This window comes from Artemia sp. Qi Xiang Cuo, chromosome 3 (assembly GCF_049724085.1).
Source record: "Artemia sp. Qi Xiang Cuo chromosome 3, ASM4972408v1, whole genome shotgun sequence".
Taxonomy (NCBI): Eukaryota; Metazoa; Arthropoda; class Branchiopoda; order Anostraca; family Artemiidae; genus Artemia; species Artemia sp. Qi Xiang Cuo.
Genome location: NC_142796.1, coordinates 30,378,144 through 30,396,059, shown reverse-complemented (window position 1 = coordinate 30,396,059; position 17,916 = coordinate 30,378,144). Strand labels below are relative to the sequence as shown.

Genomic DNA, 17,916 nt, shown 5'->3' with positions numbered 1-17,916 from the left:
ACTGATTTTCGACTGAACCGCGCATTCTGTCACGTCCTCCCCCCCCCCAGTGATGCCTATCAAATATAGAATTTGTTGAAGTACAGGCTTAAGGATGTTTACATCTCCAGATGAGCTCAAACTTGGACTCAAATTTTGCTTGCTTATATGTGTGCAAAACTCTACAAAAAGATTAAGAAAACTAGCCTGGATATGATTAACCTAATAAGCACTCAATGGGCTAGCGTTTTGCAGACATCTAATTTCGCAAACTGCATTTGGTTTCCACCTTATACAATCAAATGCAAGTTAATGAAATTTTCAATGGATCTCGTAGGCGATCTATTTTTGTTCTATAAAACACTTGTGAAACCACAGGTAAATCTGCCATAGACTCTCCGAAAGCCTTTTGGTCCTAGTTTCCACTGACTGAAATTGCTTGTTCAGTATATCGGTCTTGTGTAGGATTAATTTAAAAAAACATTTTCCAGAAAAAAAGTTTTTCAAAGAAAAGTAAAGAGCTCCATTAAGCCAAGAATGAGCAAAAATTTTCCAAGCGTAAAACTACCACAAATCGCTATCAATAGGTAAATGAAACTCAAAACAAACAGAAATTACAATAAATAGCCGAGTCAAACTCAAAACAAGCAAAAATTAACATTAGTAGGAGTGATAACCCCTGTGCCTTCTCAGGACCAGAACACAATTTACGCTTCACTGAAAAAAAAACAACATCATAAAAACAAATAAACGTGGATTGTCAGTTTAATTGACATTTACTGATAATTATTTATTAAAATTTTGATAATTTTTTATTTATGAAAGTAAGAAAAGTGAAAACATTTCAAACGTATTTGTTTTCAGTAAAGCGCAAATTGTACAGGCTTAAGAATGTAGAGGCTCATTCTTGGCTTCACATTTCTCTTTATTACGAAGCTCTTTACTTTTCTTCGAAAAACTTGTTTTGTGGAAAGTTTCTCGTTTTTTATTGACATGGTCTCTTTCATGGAAAAACAATATTTTACATCTTTTCAGTTTTTTTCTATAAGAATCCATAGTATGGATTGCTATTTGTATATCGGAGAAACTTTTTCAACAATTTTTAATCCTGACACAAAGAGTATTTTTTAATTTAATTTTGTAGCTTCTAAAGTCGAAATGAAAAATAGTACTTAATACCACTCCCAAAAGATTCTATCTATGCTCTTTGACAACCTGGATACACTTACACTCTTTTTATTTATTTAAGTTGTAAGAAGAGAATACTAATAGTAGTATCGCCAAAAGTTTCAACTTATTACCCCCAGTCGATCTCGATAAATTGCTGAGGTGTCTTATTGGCAACCACAAACACAATGCCTTTTGATTTACTTTATAGCAACATTTAGTTTTAAAGCACAATGGGCCAATTGCATAATTGTTGGTGGTTGCCATACCTAATATCCTAAAGACATAGTTGCTGGATCGTTCTACTATGCTGAGCAAAATGGCTGTCTCAAAATTTGGACTGGATGCTTTTGGAAAATTAAGCGACTTGAGAGAAGGGCTGGTTGCCCTCCAATCTCTTGTTACTCTTAAAAAGGGCACCAGAACTTTTAGTTTTGAATTGAATTAGCTTCTTTAAAAGTGTAAGTGATATTTCTATCTATTATAAAATGGTGCTGCCTATGATATTGCTTATATGCCCTTTTGAAAACCGCATGTACATAGTTTTTTCCTTTCATTGAAACTCCTAAACGTTCCCTAAAACTTTCATCTTAATACCTTTAGCGTCATTAGTTACATTAACTGTAGTAGTAGTATTAAAAGTATACATATAGTGCCTTCTTGCTAGTTCAAAATCCCCCACAACTTACCCTTAAATATTAAACCTTAACCTGTATGTTTATATACTTCTTGAAATTTCATCTCAATACTATTAGCCCTACAAGTAGTTACAATAGAAATAGTAGTAGTAGTAGTAGTAAAGTAGTAGTAGCAGTAGTATTAGTAGTAATGTGCAAATTTTGCCTTTTGGTGACATGATCCTCCCCTTTAAGCATTCTCTGAAAATTCCAACTGGATATCCAAATCAATTCTTGAGATACGCTATTTTGACTATATGCATGTACATAGCGTCTTTCGATCTAGTTCAAGTTTCCCCTTAATACTGTAAATGGATTAGTATGGTAGTAGTAGCAGTGGTAGTTGTAGTAGTATTGATAGCATGCAAATATTGTCTTTTTGATCATCTCCATTATCATTTCCTGAATTTTTTAAATTAATATACTCAGTTATTCCTGTGTTGTACCCTTTTGACAATCCGTATACACACAACGTGTTTTGACATAGTTGGACACCCCCCTCAACATTCTCTGCAAGGCTCACCTGAATGCCCTTCGTCTTCTTGGAAAGCAAAGTTGAAACATGCATACCTTGCTCAGTAACATATTCTATGCGCAAACAATGAACGAATTGCCTAACTCACAACCCTTGTCCCGAGGACTGTTGGTAGGTTGACATCCCCAATATTGGCCTTTTGACCTTTCAACAATGCGGAACAAAATAGCTCGGTTAAAATTTCGATCGGATATGTTTTGGGGAATGATAGGCTCTGGGAACAGCAATCTCAAAAATAGCAATCTCACAATCTGAATTGAATGTGTTTTGGGACACTTTTAAAAAGGAACTAGAAATATACATTTCGAATCAAATGAGCCTCTTCTAAAGTTCACACAGCCATTCCTTCCATACGAACGTTCTATGTCCCTGAGGCACAACTTACAACCATTACCCCCAGATTCTGGGGAAATCTGTCCACCCCAAAGGGTTTATTGTATGATATATGGACTATATTTTAACAAATGGTTATCTCAAAATTTTTATCGGATGCATTTGTGGAAAATAAAACGTAGAGGGGAGGGGGGTGGCTACCCCCTATTACTTTGACTCTTAAAAGGGATCTAGAACTATACATTTCGAATTAAATGAGCCTCTTCTAAAGTTCAAACGACCATGCTTACCATAAAACCCTTATATGCCCTCGGGGCATAACTTATAACTCTTGCGCTGAGGGCTCTGGGGGAGGGGGATCATCCTCAAAGACATATTTCCAGACCTTTCAACTACGCTGAACAAAATGGCTATCTCAAAATTTTGATTAGATGTGTTTTGGGAATTTATGTCGTGGAGGGAGGCTTGTTGCCCTCCAATCACTTTTGACTATTAAAAAAGGCCCTTCCAATTGTCAATCGAATGAGCTTTTTTTTTTTGAAGTTTCTACGACACCAAATGGCCATCTCAAAATTTTTATCAGATGCATTTTGGGAAAATACGAGGTGTCGGGGGGGGGGGGGAGGGGGGTATCTGCCTTTTTCGAAGTTTCTAAGACAACAAATGACCATCTCAAATTTTCTAAAAGTTGCACTTTGGGAAAATACGGACTATGAGGGGAGGGGGGGGGGTATCCAACCTGCGATCACTTTGAATCTCAGAAAGGGCACTAGAACTTCTAATTACCAATCCAAAGAGCCCCCTCCGAAGTTTATACCATCCCCAATTCTATGAAAACCTTATATGCACCCAAGGCATAACTTACAACCCTTTCCCTGATGGCTGTGGGGGGGGGCTGTCCTCCTCAAAGACATAACTTCCGGACCTTTCAACTACGTTGAACAGAATGGCTATGACAAAATTTTGATTGGATGTGCTTGAGGAAATGGTGGGCGTGGGAGAGGTGTTAGTTGCCCTCCAATCCCTTCTGACTATTAGAAAGGGCACTAGCCCTTTCAGTTTCCAATCGAATGATCCCTTTTCGAAGTTTCTACGACAACAAATGGCCATCTCAAAACTTGAATTTCGGGAAAATACGAGGTGTGGGGGGTGTATCCACCCTCCCATCATTCTGAATCTCAAAAAGGTTACTAAAACTTCTGATTAGCAATCCAATGAGCCCCCTCCGAAGTTTATACGATCATCTTTTCTACATTTACTTTATATGTTCCCAGGGCATAACTTATAAACATTGCCCTGAGGGCTGTAGGGGGGGGGTGTTATCCTCAAGTACATAATTTCCGGACCTTTCAACTATGTTGAATAAAATGGCTACCTCAAAATTTTGATTGGACGTGTTTGGGAGAATGGTGGGCGTGGGAGGGGGTTAGTTGCCCTCCAATCACTTTGGACTATTAAAAAGGGCACTAGCCCTTTCAATTTCCAATCGAATGAGCCTTTTTTGATGTTTCTACGACAAGTCCCTAGATACGAAGTGCCCTGGGCTAAAACCAAAACCAAATAATAATAATAATAAAAAAAACATTGTGCACACGTGTTCCATTCGACTTTCAGTCTTATCCCCCTGCATACCCGATACAGAGCAGTATACCACAGGAATCCATCCCTCGAAACAATCCTCCGCCCCAAGTACTTACTCGTGCCCAGTCAGTCCAACCACCACAATCACTTCACTCAATTCGGACCCTCCCCAAACCCCCTCACTCATATTCCTCCCAAAAATCCACTTCCTTTCGACTCCTTTCGTCTCCGTGCGTCCAAGAAGTTACCAGCCGGTTCTGGACTCCACCCGTTATTTGCCGAAACAAACCCAACCCCTCCCCTCTCAGAGACCCCCCACCGTACTTCCCTCCCTCAGCATCATCTTGCCCCCCAACCCCCCATTTAAAGAACACTCCCAACTTGACTTATTCCCAGGTCACCATGAAACCTTTCTCCCTTCCCTTGCACTTTATCCCCCCTAGCTACCCTACCAGTATGACTCTGGTTTAAAAGTAAGCTGGCAGAATGATCCTCTTTTAACACCTCCATGCAGAGTTTCTAAAACTTCAAATAGTTACCGCTGTTTAGAGTCTCCGCTAGTACCTGCTCAATTAAGTGCAATTGTATTTGAAAAAGATGGATTTGATCCCCCTGTCCCTTGTTCTCACTATCCAAGTTCAGCCCCCGTCAAAAATTCCACTAGAACCCCTGACCGCATCTGTGATATAAAAATAGTAAAGTGTAAAAACGGTACCTTCACAAGTCGCTTTCGATTCCCCAAACTTTTGTTGAGCATTGCTGAAAGCCTTAACTTTGAAAAACTCAATGAATTAGACACCCTTTCTAAAATATATAGATTAGATCCAATCTCTATTACTGAAGTTGAAGCTCAAAACTTGCACATTTTAAAGATTAACAGTTTTTCTCACTTTATTAAAATCAGAACATAAAATCATTTTCTGGATAAGAAAGGTGGCAGATTTGTTCTTTGTCTTCACTGATCTATACCCAATTGGAATCCCAATTCCATTTCTTAATCCCTTTGATGAAGTTATGTGGGTATGTGTTCGACCTAAAGTATTGCCGCGTCCTTTTAATTTAATTGTCCTGTGTTGTTTTTATTACTCCCCTAATCAGAGATCCACTGACAAAATAAATTTTATCGAAAAATTACATGCAAGTGCTGACTTTGTACTATCAAAATACCCAAATGCAGGAATTTTCCTGATGGTTGACGCAAACGATATAAGACTTGATTCTACATGTAACACTTTTAATTTAAAACAGGTCGTTAATGTCCCTACTACAAAAGGCAATACTACTCTTGATTTAATTTGCACTAATCTTTCGAAGTTTTACAAACCCGATACCACTCTGCCCCTTCCAGGGGGTAGTTACCACTTTAGCTTTTTCCTATCTCCGCTGGCTAAAGTTAAACAGTCGTTTTCTATAACTGAACCGCTTATAGACCTCTCACTGACTCAGGACTTTTCAATTTTGGCTCCTGGATTACTACTGAAAATTGGTCCACTGTGTATCAAACAAATGACGTTGACTACATGGCTTTGTCCCTCCAAAATCTATTGAAGAGTAATTATGAATTCCACTTCCCTGAGAAAAAATTTAAAACGTGTTCTACAGATAAGCCTTACGTTACTGAGTCTTTTAAAAAACTTATAAGAAAAAAAATCCATTTTTTCACAGCAGATCGCACTAATGAGGCTATTAGTCTAAGGAAGTTCCTAAAGAAAAAATTAAGAAAAGCAGCAATAATATAGTCAAAGATCTATATTCTAACAAGCCCAAGCAATGGTACAGAAAAATAAAAGAAATATGCGGAAAAAGTCCTTCCGAAATTGATTTTCATCTCCCTGAACCCCCTAATAAGACTGCCAACGATCTGAACTTGTACCTTGTTTCCATCGTGCAAAGTCTCCCCCTTTCACTGGCTCAAGTCCAACTATTCCTCCCAATACTTCCTTCCCCTTTATTTCTTCCTCTGATGTTATAAATAAAATTCTTAAGCTTAGAAAATCAAGTATTTGTCCCTTGGAAATTCCAGTTGGCTTAATTAAACCCTTTTTGGACAAAATTGCTGAACCTTTATCAAATATTTTCAACCACATCACAAAATTTGGTAAATTCCCAAGTTGCTGGAAACAAGGTTTTATAACACCTGTCTCTAAAAATTGCGCCGTTCTGACTTTCGCCAACGTTCGCCCCATTACGCTCACTTCTGTTTTTTCTAAACTTTATGAAGGTTTCCTCTGTGACTGGCTTAAGGATAAAATTTGTCCGCGTATTGTCACCCGGCAGTTTGGTAACTTAAAGAAAACTTCCACCACCCATTACCTTGTGCACTTAATGCATACCATCGTAAGTAACCTTGATAAACCAAATGTCTGGCTGAACCTTGTCTTAGTTGATTTCCAAAAAGTTTTTGACCTGGTTGACCAAACCACCCTAATTCGATCACTCCTGGTTAACTTTAAACTTGATCCTCTGTTAGTAAGTATTGTTATATCGTTTCTTTCAAATAGATCCCAAGTTGTTAAATACAAAAATATTTTCTCTAACCCCCTCCCTATATATTGTGGAATTCCTCAAGGAACCTTATTGGGACCACTTTTAGTTCTAGTCATGATTAATGATATTGGTAAGGAGTTCCCCCAAAGGTGGAAATATGTGGGTGACTTCACGATCCTCGAAGTATGTCACAGGAATATTAAAAGTGACCCCCTTGAAATTCTATCCCACATTTTGGATGAAGCTAAGAACCTAAATATGAAAGTAAATTCCACTAAATCAAATATAATTACGATAAATTTCTTGAAATCTATTCCCGCCTTCCTTGACCCTATACCCTCAGATATTTCTGTGTCTTCCTTTAAATTACTTGGGGTTACAATTTCCTCTAATTTAAAGTGGGATATCCACGTGAAAGATATTGTCCGTAGAGCTAATGCGTCCATGTCTCTCCTTAAGCTCTTGAATAAGTTTAACATCCCCCCCCCCTCCCATTCTTTAAGGATTTATACTTCCTTTGTCCGCCCGCATCTTGAATATGCTTGTCCAGTTTGGCTTCTCCCGTGATGAATCAGATAAAATTGAATCTATTCAAAAAAGAGCCCTAAGAATCATTTCTAAAAAAGCTATGGTACCATATTCACTCATTCTAAAAAGGCCAAGCTGGAAACTCTTGAACACAGGAGAGGAACGCTGTGCCTCCATTTTGCAAAAAATGCAATAAAAAACCCTCGCACGGAAAATATTTTCCCCAAAAGACACTCCCCATCCAGACACCGCCTCCCATGCGCTGTATCTGAACCCATCCCTATCTTGTCCCCCATCCGTTGTTTAACCTCCAGATATGAAAAAACCTTTGTCCCCTTCATTACTGATCAAAAAAACCACTAGTTTTTTTTTTTTTTTTTTTTTTTTTTTTTTTTTTTTTTTTTACTAGTGATACCCATGCTGGTGTCCGTTTGGCTCTTCCGTTCCCTCCCCTTTTTATATATTCTCTTTTAAACCCTTTTAACATTATTTTTATCTCAATTTTTTTTTTTTGGTTTTGTTTTAATTTGTTTTGGTTTTGTTTAATTTGTCTTTATTTCGTTAAAAAAAATGATGCCATTATTTTTTTTAAAAGTGAAAAAAGAGGATCTCTTAAAAAATCAAAAGAGAAACTCGGTAGCCTTAAAAAGGAAAAAAAAGAATTTTCTCTTTCACTCGATTGCAGGAGTGGAATAAGGCGGAAGTTGCGAAAAAGAAAACGGAAACAAAAGAAAGGCAGTTGGAAACCGCGGCTATGCATACAAGACATATTGGATGCCGCTACATCTAATAAAAACTAGAGGACAACTTTTGCAAGCTGAAAGTGAGAGTGGCTTCTCTTTCCGTTCGCATGCTAAGTGGCCAAGTAGAAAGCTACCTGACTAATATTCATACTTGAGCAAGAAATAATTAGACATTGAAAGCAAATTCGGATTGCCAATCAAAAGCGTTCTTGGCTAATGTATGTCAGCTAAAAATTCAAATGATTAAATTATGGCTTTTCAGCAACCAGTGATTTCGAACATTTTTGTTGGAAACCATCCACTCAAAATCCACCTACAATTGGTAAATACGAGTTGGTTGATTATAGCAACTGAAGGGAGGATAAATTGTTAATAATTTGAATTTTCGTTCAGTATTAACCATCGTTTTATCCTGTACACAGAAGCTTCGTTCTCCGCCATAGTACCACTGTTTGTACTATTTTGCCCCTAATGCAACGCTTTAAGTGATTACCTTCAGCATAACAAACAATCAAAAAGAGAAGCTCGGTAGCCTTAAAAAAAAAGAAGAAAAATTATTTAATGCTATCCAGCAAAAACCCAAAAAATGAAACTTTGAAAAAATATGAATTAGATCGAAGCTTCGAGTGAAATCTTAAGGAGCTCTGTATCACTGAAGTAAATAATGTGAAAACAAGATAAAACAAATAACGGTGTTTTAGATGCCCCAACGAAAACCTGGACCAACTAACGTTATACCGATTGGCCTAATTTTTAAAGCGCCGAATTTCCAAAAACTGCCGATCTTTATAAAATTCTCAACATACTGAGGAAAGCTGAAGGATTTAAACCTGGAATCCCTGGATACGGCTCTGAGCTACTCTTAACTACTTTATAAATGAGACTTGCAGTTTGAAATCAAAAGAAAGCTTACTTTCAGATAATTCACAGGCTGGATCCAAAGACATTTACATTTAAATAAAATCTAAATAGAACATAACAGAACTCTTTAGTGACCACTCAACTGCTCAAATTAAATGACTGTCAACGACCATAGTATTTTTTTAATCCCTTTTACGTCTATAACCAAGCACAAAGGATTGGCCTCTATTCCTTTTTATACTTTCTCGGATAGCCTACTCACAGAACATCATTGTAACCATTATTCCAGGGAAGACTTAAAAACAGGAAAAAAAAGGAGAAGAAAAGCTGGATGAGCTATTTCTTCTCCGTAACACTGATTTAGTATTTTAAATTAAAATTTTATCATTACCTGCTTCTCCCAGCAGGTTATCGCTGATTCGAATTAAAAAAAGTTAAGAAAAAGGAATCTATATAGAGATCCATTTTGAGTAAGAATGCCAAGTCCCTGCAATCTAGAATATCCTTTTTTTTTACTAACATCCACCAATCTAGGTTTCAATGATAATAAAATCCTGAGAAACTTTCAAATCAGAAATTGTTTTTTTTGAATTGATAATGCAAATTAAAGTACTGCAAATGTAATTAATTTGCAAATCTTTCTCATGAGCTTTCAAATGAATGGTTGGAGCAATAAGGATTTAAAGCAATAAACATTCACTACGCCAACATCACAATATTGCTTTGATCTTTCCTTGATTAATTAAAAAAAACTTTTTCCACAAAATAAGTTTTTCAAAGAAAAGTAAAGAACTTCATTAAACAAAAAATGAGCAAAAATAAAATCAAATAATCTACCAAGCGTGAAACTACCACAAATCAGCATCGATAAATAAATGAAACCCAAAACGAGCAGAAACTACAATAAATAACCGAGTTAAACTTAGAAGGAGCAGAAATTAACATAAGTTGGGCGCAAAACCCTAAGGCCATCCTAAGGCCAGAACATAATTTACCCTTTAATGAAAAAAATACAAATGAATATTCATTGTCAGTTTAATTTACATATACTGATACTTACCAATTAAAATCTTAATATTATTTGATTTATTAAAGTTATAAAAGTATAAACATTTATATTTTTTTTTAATCTCCCTCCCACGGGTGACGTGGGAGGGGGATTAGTTTCCCTCCAATCACTTTCGACTATTAAAAAGGGCATCAGCCCTTTCTATTTTCAATGGAATGAGCCATTTTCGAAGTTCCTACGACAACTCCTTTGATAAAAAGCGCCCTGGTCTAAACAACAACAACAACAAAAAAATAATGTGCTATGTTGAATTCAATCTTTGCCTTAAAAATGTTAAACCTTCAAATCACTTCCAAATATTAAAAAGGGCACTAGGACTTTTTATTTCTAGTCAAATGAGTCTTTTTCGAGTTTCTACGACAACACTTCCTATAAACACCTTATATAGCCCCAGGACATAAATTACAACTCTTACCCTAAGGGCTGTGAGGGTGGTTGTCATCATCTAAGACCTAGTTTCCAGAACTTTAAACTACGTTACACAAAATGGCTATCTCAATATTTTGATTGGAGGTTTCTGGGAAAACGATGGGCGTAAGAGGGGCGCTGGTCTTTCTCCAGTCCTTTTCAGCGATGAAAAAAGCCACTATCCCTTTTTATTTCCAATCAAATGAGTGCTTTTTAAGTTTCTACGACAACGGTTTCAATAACAACCGTATATACCACCAGGAGATAAATTACAACCCTCTCCCTGAGGGCTGGGTGGGGGGTTGTCATCCTCACAGACCTAATTTATAGAACTGTCTACTTACATTCATTGCTCTGAAGACTGTGGGGGGAGTCCCCTGCTCCAAGGTATAATTTCCAGAACTTTCTAGTACGTTGAACAAAATGGCCATCTGAAAATTTTGATTGAATGTGTTTGGGGGAAAAGTGGGTGTGAGAGAGAGGTTAGTTACCGTCCAATCACTTTCAACTATTAAAAAGGGCACTATCCCTCTCAATTTCCAATTGAATAAGCCCTTTTGAAGTTTTTACGACAAATCTATCATTAAAAACCTTATATGCCCCCTGGGCATAACTTACAACCTTTGCCCTGGGGACTCTCGGGGGTTTGTCATGTTTAAAGACATAATTTCCAGAACTTTCAACTACGTTGAACAAAATGGCTATCTCTAAGCTTTGATTGAATGTGTTCGGGGAAATAAAGGGCGTGAGAGGGGGGTTAATTACTCAGGGGGGTAAAAGGATAATTTTAATTTCCAATCATATGATCCCCTTTTGAAATTTCGACAACAACTCTCTATATAAGCCTTATATGCCCCCAGGGCACAAATTAAAACCCTTGCACTGACAGCGCCGATGGGGTTTTTATCATAAAATACGAAATTTTCAGAACTTTCGACTACGTTGAACAAAAAGGATATCTCAAAATTTTGATTGGATGTGTTTGGGGAAATGGTGGGTGTGAGAGGGGGGTTAGTTCCCCATTTCAATAAAAACCTTATATGCCCCCAGGGCATAACTTATAACCCTTTCCCAGAAGACTATATGGAGAGTGTCCTGCTCAAAGGTATAATTTCCTGAACTTTAAACTTCGTGGAACAAAATGGCTATCAAGAAATTTTGATCGCATATGTTTGGGGAAATGGTGGCCGTGAAAGGGATGTTTGTTGCCTTCCAATCACTTTCGACTATTAAAAAGGGCACTAGCCATTTCAATTTCCAATCGAATGAGTCATTTTTGAAGTTTCTACGCGACGGTAAAAGCCTTATATGCCCCCTGGGCATATATTAAAACCCTTGCTCTGAGGGTTTTGGGGGAGTATCCCCTTCAAGAACATAATTTCTATCTGGAAATCCAAAATACTGAATAAAATTGCGATCTCCAAATTTTGATTGGATGTTTTTTGGGAAAAGGTGGGCGAGAGGAGGGGGGGCTAGTTGCCCTAAAATCCCTTTTGACTATTAAAAAGGGCACTAGACCTTTGAATTTCCAATTGAATGAGCCATTTTTCAAGTTTCTACGACAAAGATTTAAGTAAAAACTTATATGCCCCTAGGGCATAACTTATAACCATTGCTCTGAAGACTGTGGGGGGAGTGTCCTGCTCAAAGGTATAATTTCCTGAACTTTAACTGCGTGGAACAAAATGGCTATCTCAAAATTTTGATTGGACGTGTTTGGGGAAATGGTCGGCGTGGAAGGGGTGTTAGTTGCCTTCCAATTACTTTTGACTACTAATAAGGGCACAAGCCATTTCAATTTCTAATCATATGAGCCCTTTTTGAACTTTCTACGACAACGCGTTCTATACAAACTTTATAAACCCCCAGGGCATAACTTACAACCCTTGTCCTGAGGGCTGTAAAGAGGTTGTCTTTCTCAAAGACGTAATTTCCAGAACTTAAAACTACGTTGAAGAAAATGGCTATCTCAAGATTTTGATTGGATGTGTTCGAGGGAATGATGGGCCTGGGGGGGGGGGCTACTTGCCCTCCAATCACTTTCGACTATTAAAAAGGGCACTAGCCCTTTGATTTCCAATCGAATGAGCCTGTTTTGAAGTTTCTACGACAACGCCTTCTATAAAAACCTTATATGCCCTCAGGGCATAATTTAAAACCCTTGCCCTGAGGGTTGTGGGGGAGTGTCCTCCTCAAAAACGTATTTTCTACGTGGAAATAAACTACGCTGAACAAAATGGCTATCTCAAAATTTTTATTGGATGTTTTTGGGGGAATGATGGGCGGGGGGGGGGGCTAGTTGCCCTCCAATCACTTTCGACTATTAAGAAGGGTACTAGCTCTTTGAATTTCCAATCGAGTTAGCCTGTTTTGAAGTTTCTACGACAACGCTTTCTATAAAACCCTTTATGCCCCCATGCCCTGAGGGTTGTGGGGGAGTGTCCTCCTAAAAAACATATTTTCTATCTGGAAATCAACTACGCTGAACGAATTAGCTATCTCAAAATGCTTATTGGATGTGTTTGGCAGACTAACGGGCGTGGGGGGCTAGTTGCCCTCCAATCACTTTTGACTATTGAAAAGGGTACTAGTCACTCAGATGTCCTACCGAATGAGTCCTTTTCGAAGTATCTATAACAACTCCTATGATACGAAGTGCCTTGGTGGAGAAAAAAAAACACATTGTGCCCACATTGTTCTTTACTTAGGCAGCGCTAGCGCGCTGTTTATGATTATAAGCTAAAATTACTTAAAAATGGAAGATTCTTACTATTTTTGCATTTTTTTTCAGGCAATTTTCACTGCATTTTTCTATACAAAAGAAACAAATCATAAGCAAATTTCAAAAATATAATTTGGTAGAGGGATAAAGCTGAAAATCAGTGTACTCTTTTGATCACACTGATCTTTTGATCAGTGTGCTCTTTTGATCAATTGTTTGATCACACGATGTTTGATCAACAAGTGTGATCAAACAATTGGTGTCTTATGTGGAAATAGTAAACCCGTAGGACTGTATGAAAATAAGATAGCAAAAACTAGCTCATGGAACATAGACCGTACAGCCCTTTTACAATGATATTTAACAAACAACAAAACCTAGATTATTTTAAAAAATTAGTCCAACTACCAAAGACGCTTTAATGTTCGCAAAACACTACAATAAGGGACTTCAATAGTTCCTTGCCGTCATTTCAGAGATACATGGCAATCAGAAAGCTCTAGGAGATATAGTAATTGACCAGCCTTAAGCAAATTCAGATTAGTTGAACCAGAGTGTTGGCTAAATGTAGCTCTAAATGCCAACTAGGCCTTTATTGCAAACGGGTTTGGATTCAACCAGTTCAAACAATTAGTATTACCTCAACTCTAGTGTTAGTAGAATAGGGGTGTCGATGGGCCTTGAGTCAAATTAGAAAGATCTAGGTTATCCTTTCTTTTGTTTCTTTCTGTCTATCTTTAATGCATCACCTTAGATATTACAAATTTATACTTTCCATCTAGGAAAAACTTGAATCTCCGTTTATTCTACAACGGCAATCCAACAGTGATATTTCTAAAGGTGTTATTGCTCATTATTTTTTTTTTAATTGAAATTTATAGTAAATCTTCTTAGACTTGGAATCGAGGTCAGTCTAGCTTTTCCCAGATAGTGGCTCTCAAATTACTAGAATTTTCTGTCCTTCAAAAAAAAAAAAAAACATATTTCCTTGTATCATTTACAACAACGACTGAAAAGGGTGCTTTTGATACCACTTGATAATCAAGACATTCATGAGAATCAAAACGTTTTTTCTTCAATTTTCTAGCTTTCGAATCTCTCCGTCAAGGAAGAAATATTAACTTCATTACCTTTATTTTAAACTTAACACTTGGTTTACATTTTTTGCCAATGCTAACAAAGAAAAAAAAAAGAGAATTGGAACCAAAAAAGGATGCTTTCAAGGACAAGGAATGAGTATAATTAAATTACAGTGAACACCTATCTTTAAATACTAAAAAAGACACAAGCAAATGACCGGCACCTTTCCAAGATACATTGTCATTTATTACTTAGCGATAAGTCATTTTCATCAAAAATCACTTTCATCTGATTCTTGAAAGAGGTTATATTTGTGATTTTAAAATAGTTGTAGATTCTAGCGTACCTTTCACTCGGAATGAAATTTTAAAAATAAACGTACTAGGCTACAGAAAGTATTTTGTTTCACGCTTAATGTGTTATAGCATATTTTTAAAAGAAGATATTGCATCAAAACATTAATAGTTCCTTTTAAAAATTATGTCTAAACTTAAAATTCGAAGCAAGTCAAATAGTAGGATTTTATGATACTTCCCCATCAATATAATCACTTAACGTTACAAAAAAAGAACATGAGAAGGACAACAAAATTGTTTCTAAGACATATCTAGTCTTAGAATTAGGGTATCGTACCACCCTGACCGAATTTTTATTTTTACAACACTATTTTCAATCTAGTTTTGAAATATGATCCTAGATAGCAGAAACATTCTCTTTTATCTATTCCAATTTGCCGTTTCACTGCATAAAATCTTTGGAGGATTGATGTGGAGTCTTATAGTGCGTTTTTAATCCCATGTTAAAAAAATTCCTTGACACGTTCCCCCCTGCGACGACATAATCAATACTAACAAAATCGCTATAAAAATTTTCAACTAAGTTCTTTCTAAAACACTTTTAATAAAATTCGGCATGTACAAGTACAAAAGGACACATAAAAATATCAGTGATACTTGTTCTTACTAGAAGATAGACGTATTAAAATAAAAACACTCAAATCTAGGTCCAATTGGCTTCTAAATGGCTCACCAACTCTTGTTATTTTCTAAGAACAGAAAATCCAAGACTATAGTTTTCCTTACACATAGAAATATGACACAATTCCCATCTTTATGTCTATGTGCTTTGAATTTTTATTAAACATTTAGTTTATTCAAAAGTTAAAGAACTGATTAATTTTACTTCTTCCAAATAACAGCCTCATTACATGTTATCCATTAGCCTACTTTAAAATTTAAGTTGGAGAACTCTTCAAGGCACCATAGGGAGACAATCCCCCCTATACCTAAAAATGGTAGTTTGCTTACAAACTCTCTTTTATTGTGTTTTCTATTTCTTCCAGAGAAACCTGTGATGATCTCCCCCCCCACTTTCTCCTACTAAGTTGGACACCTATATGCACCATCGAGACAAAATTTGCCCATACACTTGTAATAGGGTTGAGAGGTTAACAATGTTTCCGTTTTTCTTTAATTTGTCATACACATTTCTTTAGATGGCCTGAAGTCCTAGCAGTTTTGAGTGAAATTTTGGTTAAATTTTTTTTTTTTATAAGAAAGCAAGACCATAATTTTTGAAACTAAACCAACACTATAAACTTCGATATTACCCCTATGAATGAGCAAAAACTGTTTTAGATAAGAAAGGGACATATGTAAGATATTTTTCATAATGCTAGAGCTCGTCAGCTTAAATAACCTATAATAATAATAACAAATGACAAAGATAAAAATATCCCCTAAACTTCCCATCGCCAAAAAATTTTTTTTTTTGGAATAACTTAGCCCTTTCCCCCCAAATAATTCCACAGCTATGACTAATCTTTTAAAGAATGGACATATCCAAGGAGGCAAAGTTACAGGGATCAGTAGGATGGGGTGGGCTAACCTCCATCCCCCATACCTCCGTTGAAGACTAATAATACAGTGATAATGCTTTATTCCATTACATTTGAAATAAAATGACATTTTCAAGGCTAAAAAAAAAAATAAAATACAGAAATACACAAAATACAGAGATAGATAAATAAGAAATACACGACAAAAAACAAAAACAAAAACAAAGCAACAAATAAACAAGAAAATGCACTGTATTGCTACATTTGAAAAAATACATTTTCAAGGCCCTCTCCCCTAAAAAAAAACAGTATCACTTGGACCCGTTTTATCTCAAATGTTTGCAGGATTTCCCTCAGCTAGGTCATCCCCCTTGTTTCCAGGTGAAAATATAGCTCAGAAAGAAAGTAGTAACCATCACCAACTGTGATTTCAGAACTTGCTCCACAATCCAAAACGTTGAGTAACCGTAGGACAAGTTAAGATGAACTTAGCTGGTACAGTTTTTTCTAAGACTCATCGAATTTTATATATTCACAACCACCTTGCCTACTTTTAGAGAATTCAGACCTTTCAAGGCTTCTGGAACTGCGTCCAGGCTCACCGTGTGATGGATGTTCGGCCTATAAGAAGAATGAAATAATCAGAGACAAGAATTTTGATTTAAATTGACACATTTTGTTCACCTTTCTGTCCACTGCTGTTTTGTCACTTTTCCATAAAAATAGAGCAGTTACAAAAGAACTCAGAGTTTACAGAATTTAACAAATGAAAATATAGTTAAAACGGGTAGACTGATTTTTCAGATTGTCCACTGCATTGTATAAAATATTATACCCGTTTTCAGTATATTTTCATTTGCTATATTCTGTAAATGGAAAGGCCGTGTGGGTCGAAGAAATTATTAACTCTGAGTTTCTACTTAATTTTTTCAAAATCCCGAAAAGGCTGGTGAAAATTTCCTAGAAATCCCTATTTTTAATAACTATATCCCTACGGCTTCCCTCATTTTTCAATTTTTTTAAAATTCACTAGCAAAGCTCCTTTATGCACACTTTTAACAACAGTTATTCAAGGCGATTCATTTGGAGCTGAAGATTGGTTATTTCCAACAAAATATCTTTTTTTAAAGATTTAAACAGTGCTTTTTAATTACCGACTAGTTAAGTTCTGTCTTCATTGACAGATTCTAGTGCCTGATTCCGGAATCTGGAGCCACATAAATACAAGTTATTTGCCAACAGATCTTTTAAAGTCCAACTGAAATTTGAATTTAAAAATTAGGAAGTTGCTTAAGATGCATACTGAGTAATACATATGAATCAAGAATTAAAACAATGCTAAGGCATTGTTCATATTCGTGTGTAAGGTACAGTAAGTCGAGTAGGAGGTATATACTTCAGTTTTATTTTCTGTTATGCACGACTAATTACAATGCTTAAATAGTTTGGTCAGAAAATGAAAAATTCAATGTCTCCGAGTCCAGTTATACTGAGAAGAAATAAAGAAAAATCAATTTTCGTCAGTATCAGAATTTAGTCTAGATTCTAATGCAACTTGGCTCGGATAGATTGGGAGGAATAAATAAACCTTAATTACTCACTATGTGTGCTAAAAATTAAACCTAATTGCGCTAGAGGTATTTATTGCAACATGGTTTCTACAAACATTACACCTGAAAGGTACAATAAAATTAAACGGGTAAATTTTCAATAAAAAATTCAGAAGAGAAATTCAGGCCTTCGTTTTCTGCTACGTTACTATATTTTCTAGCAAAAAAGATCAATCAAGATTTTCTTCTGGTCATAACAATCATCTTGTGAATTTACTGAAAACAATAACTAAGCTATGATTAAGCTATGCCACAAAAAAAATCGATTCCCATCAGAGCCTCGCTTAAATGAAATGAGA

General features: G+C 36.2%; 1 protein-coding gene across 3 annotated transcripts in view; it reads right to left on the bottom strand.

Moving 5' to 3' along the window:
• Positions 1–15,056: 15,056 nt before the first annotated feature.
• Positions 15,057–17,916, bottom strand: part of LOC148953990 (ferry endosomal RAB5 effector complex subunit 4-like) — a 71,645-nt gene continuing 68,785 nt past the window's right edge. For all 3 annotated transcript variants that reach the window (XM_089085724.1, XM_089085722.1, XM_089085725.1), the window contains exon 9: positions 15,057–16,628. In XM_089085724.1, coding sequence (XP_088941850.1) covers positions 16,532–16,628 — 97 coding nt within the window. In that variant the 3' untranslated portion in view covers positions 15,057–16,531. The remainder of the gene's footprint in view (positions 16,629–17,916) is intronic.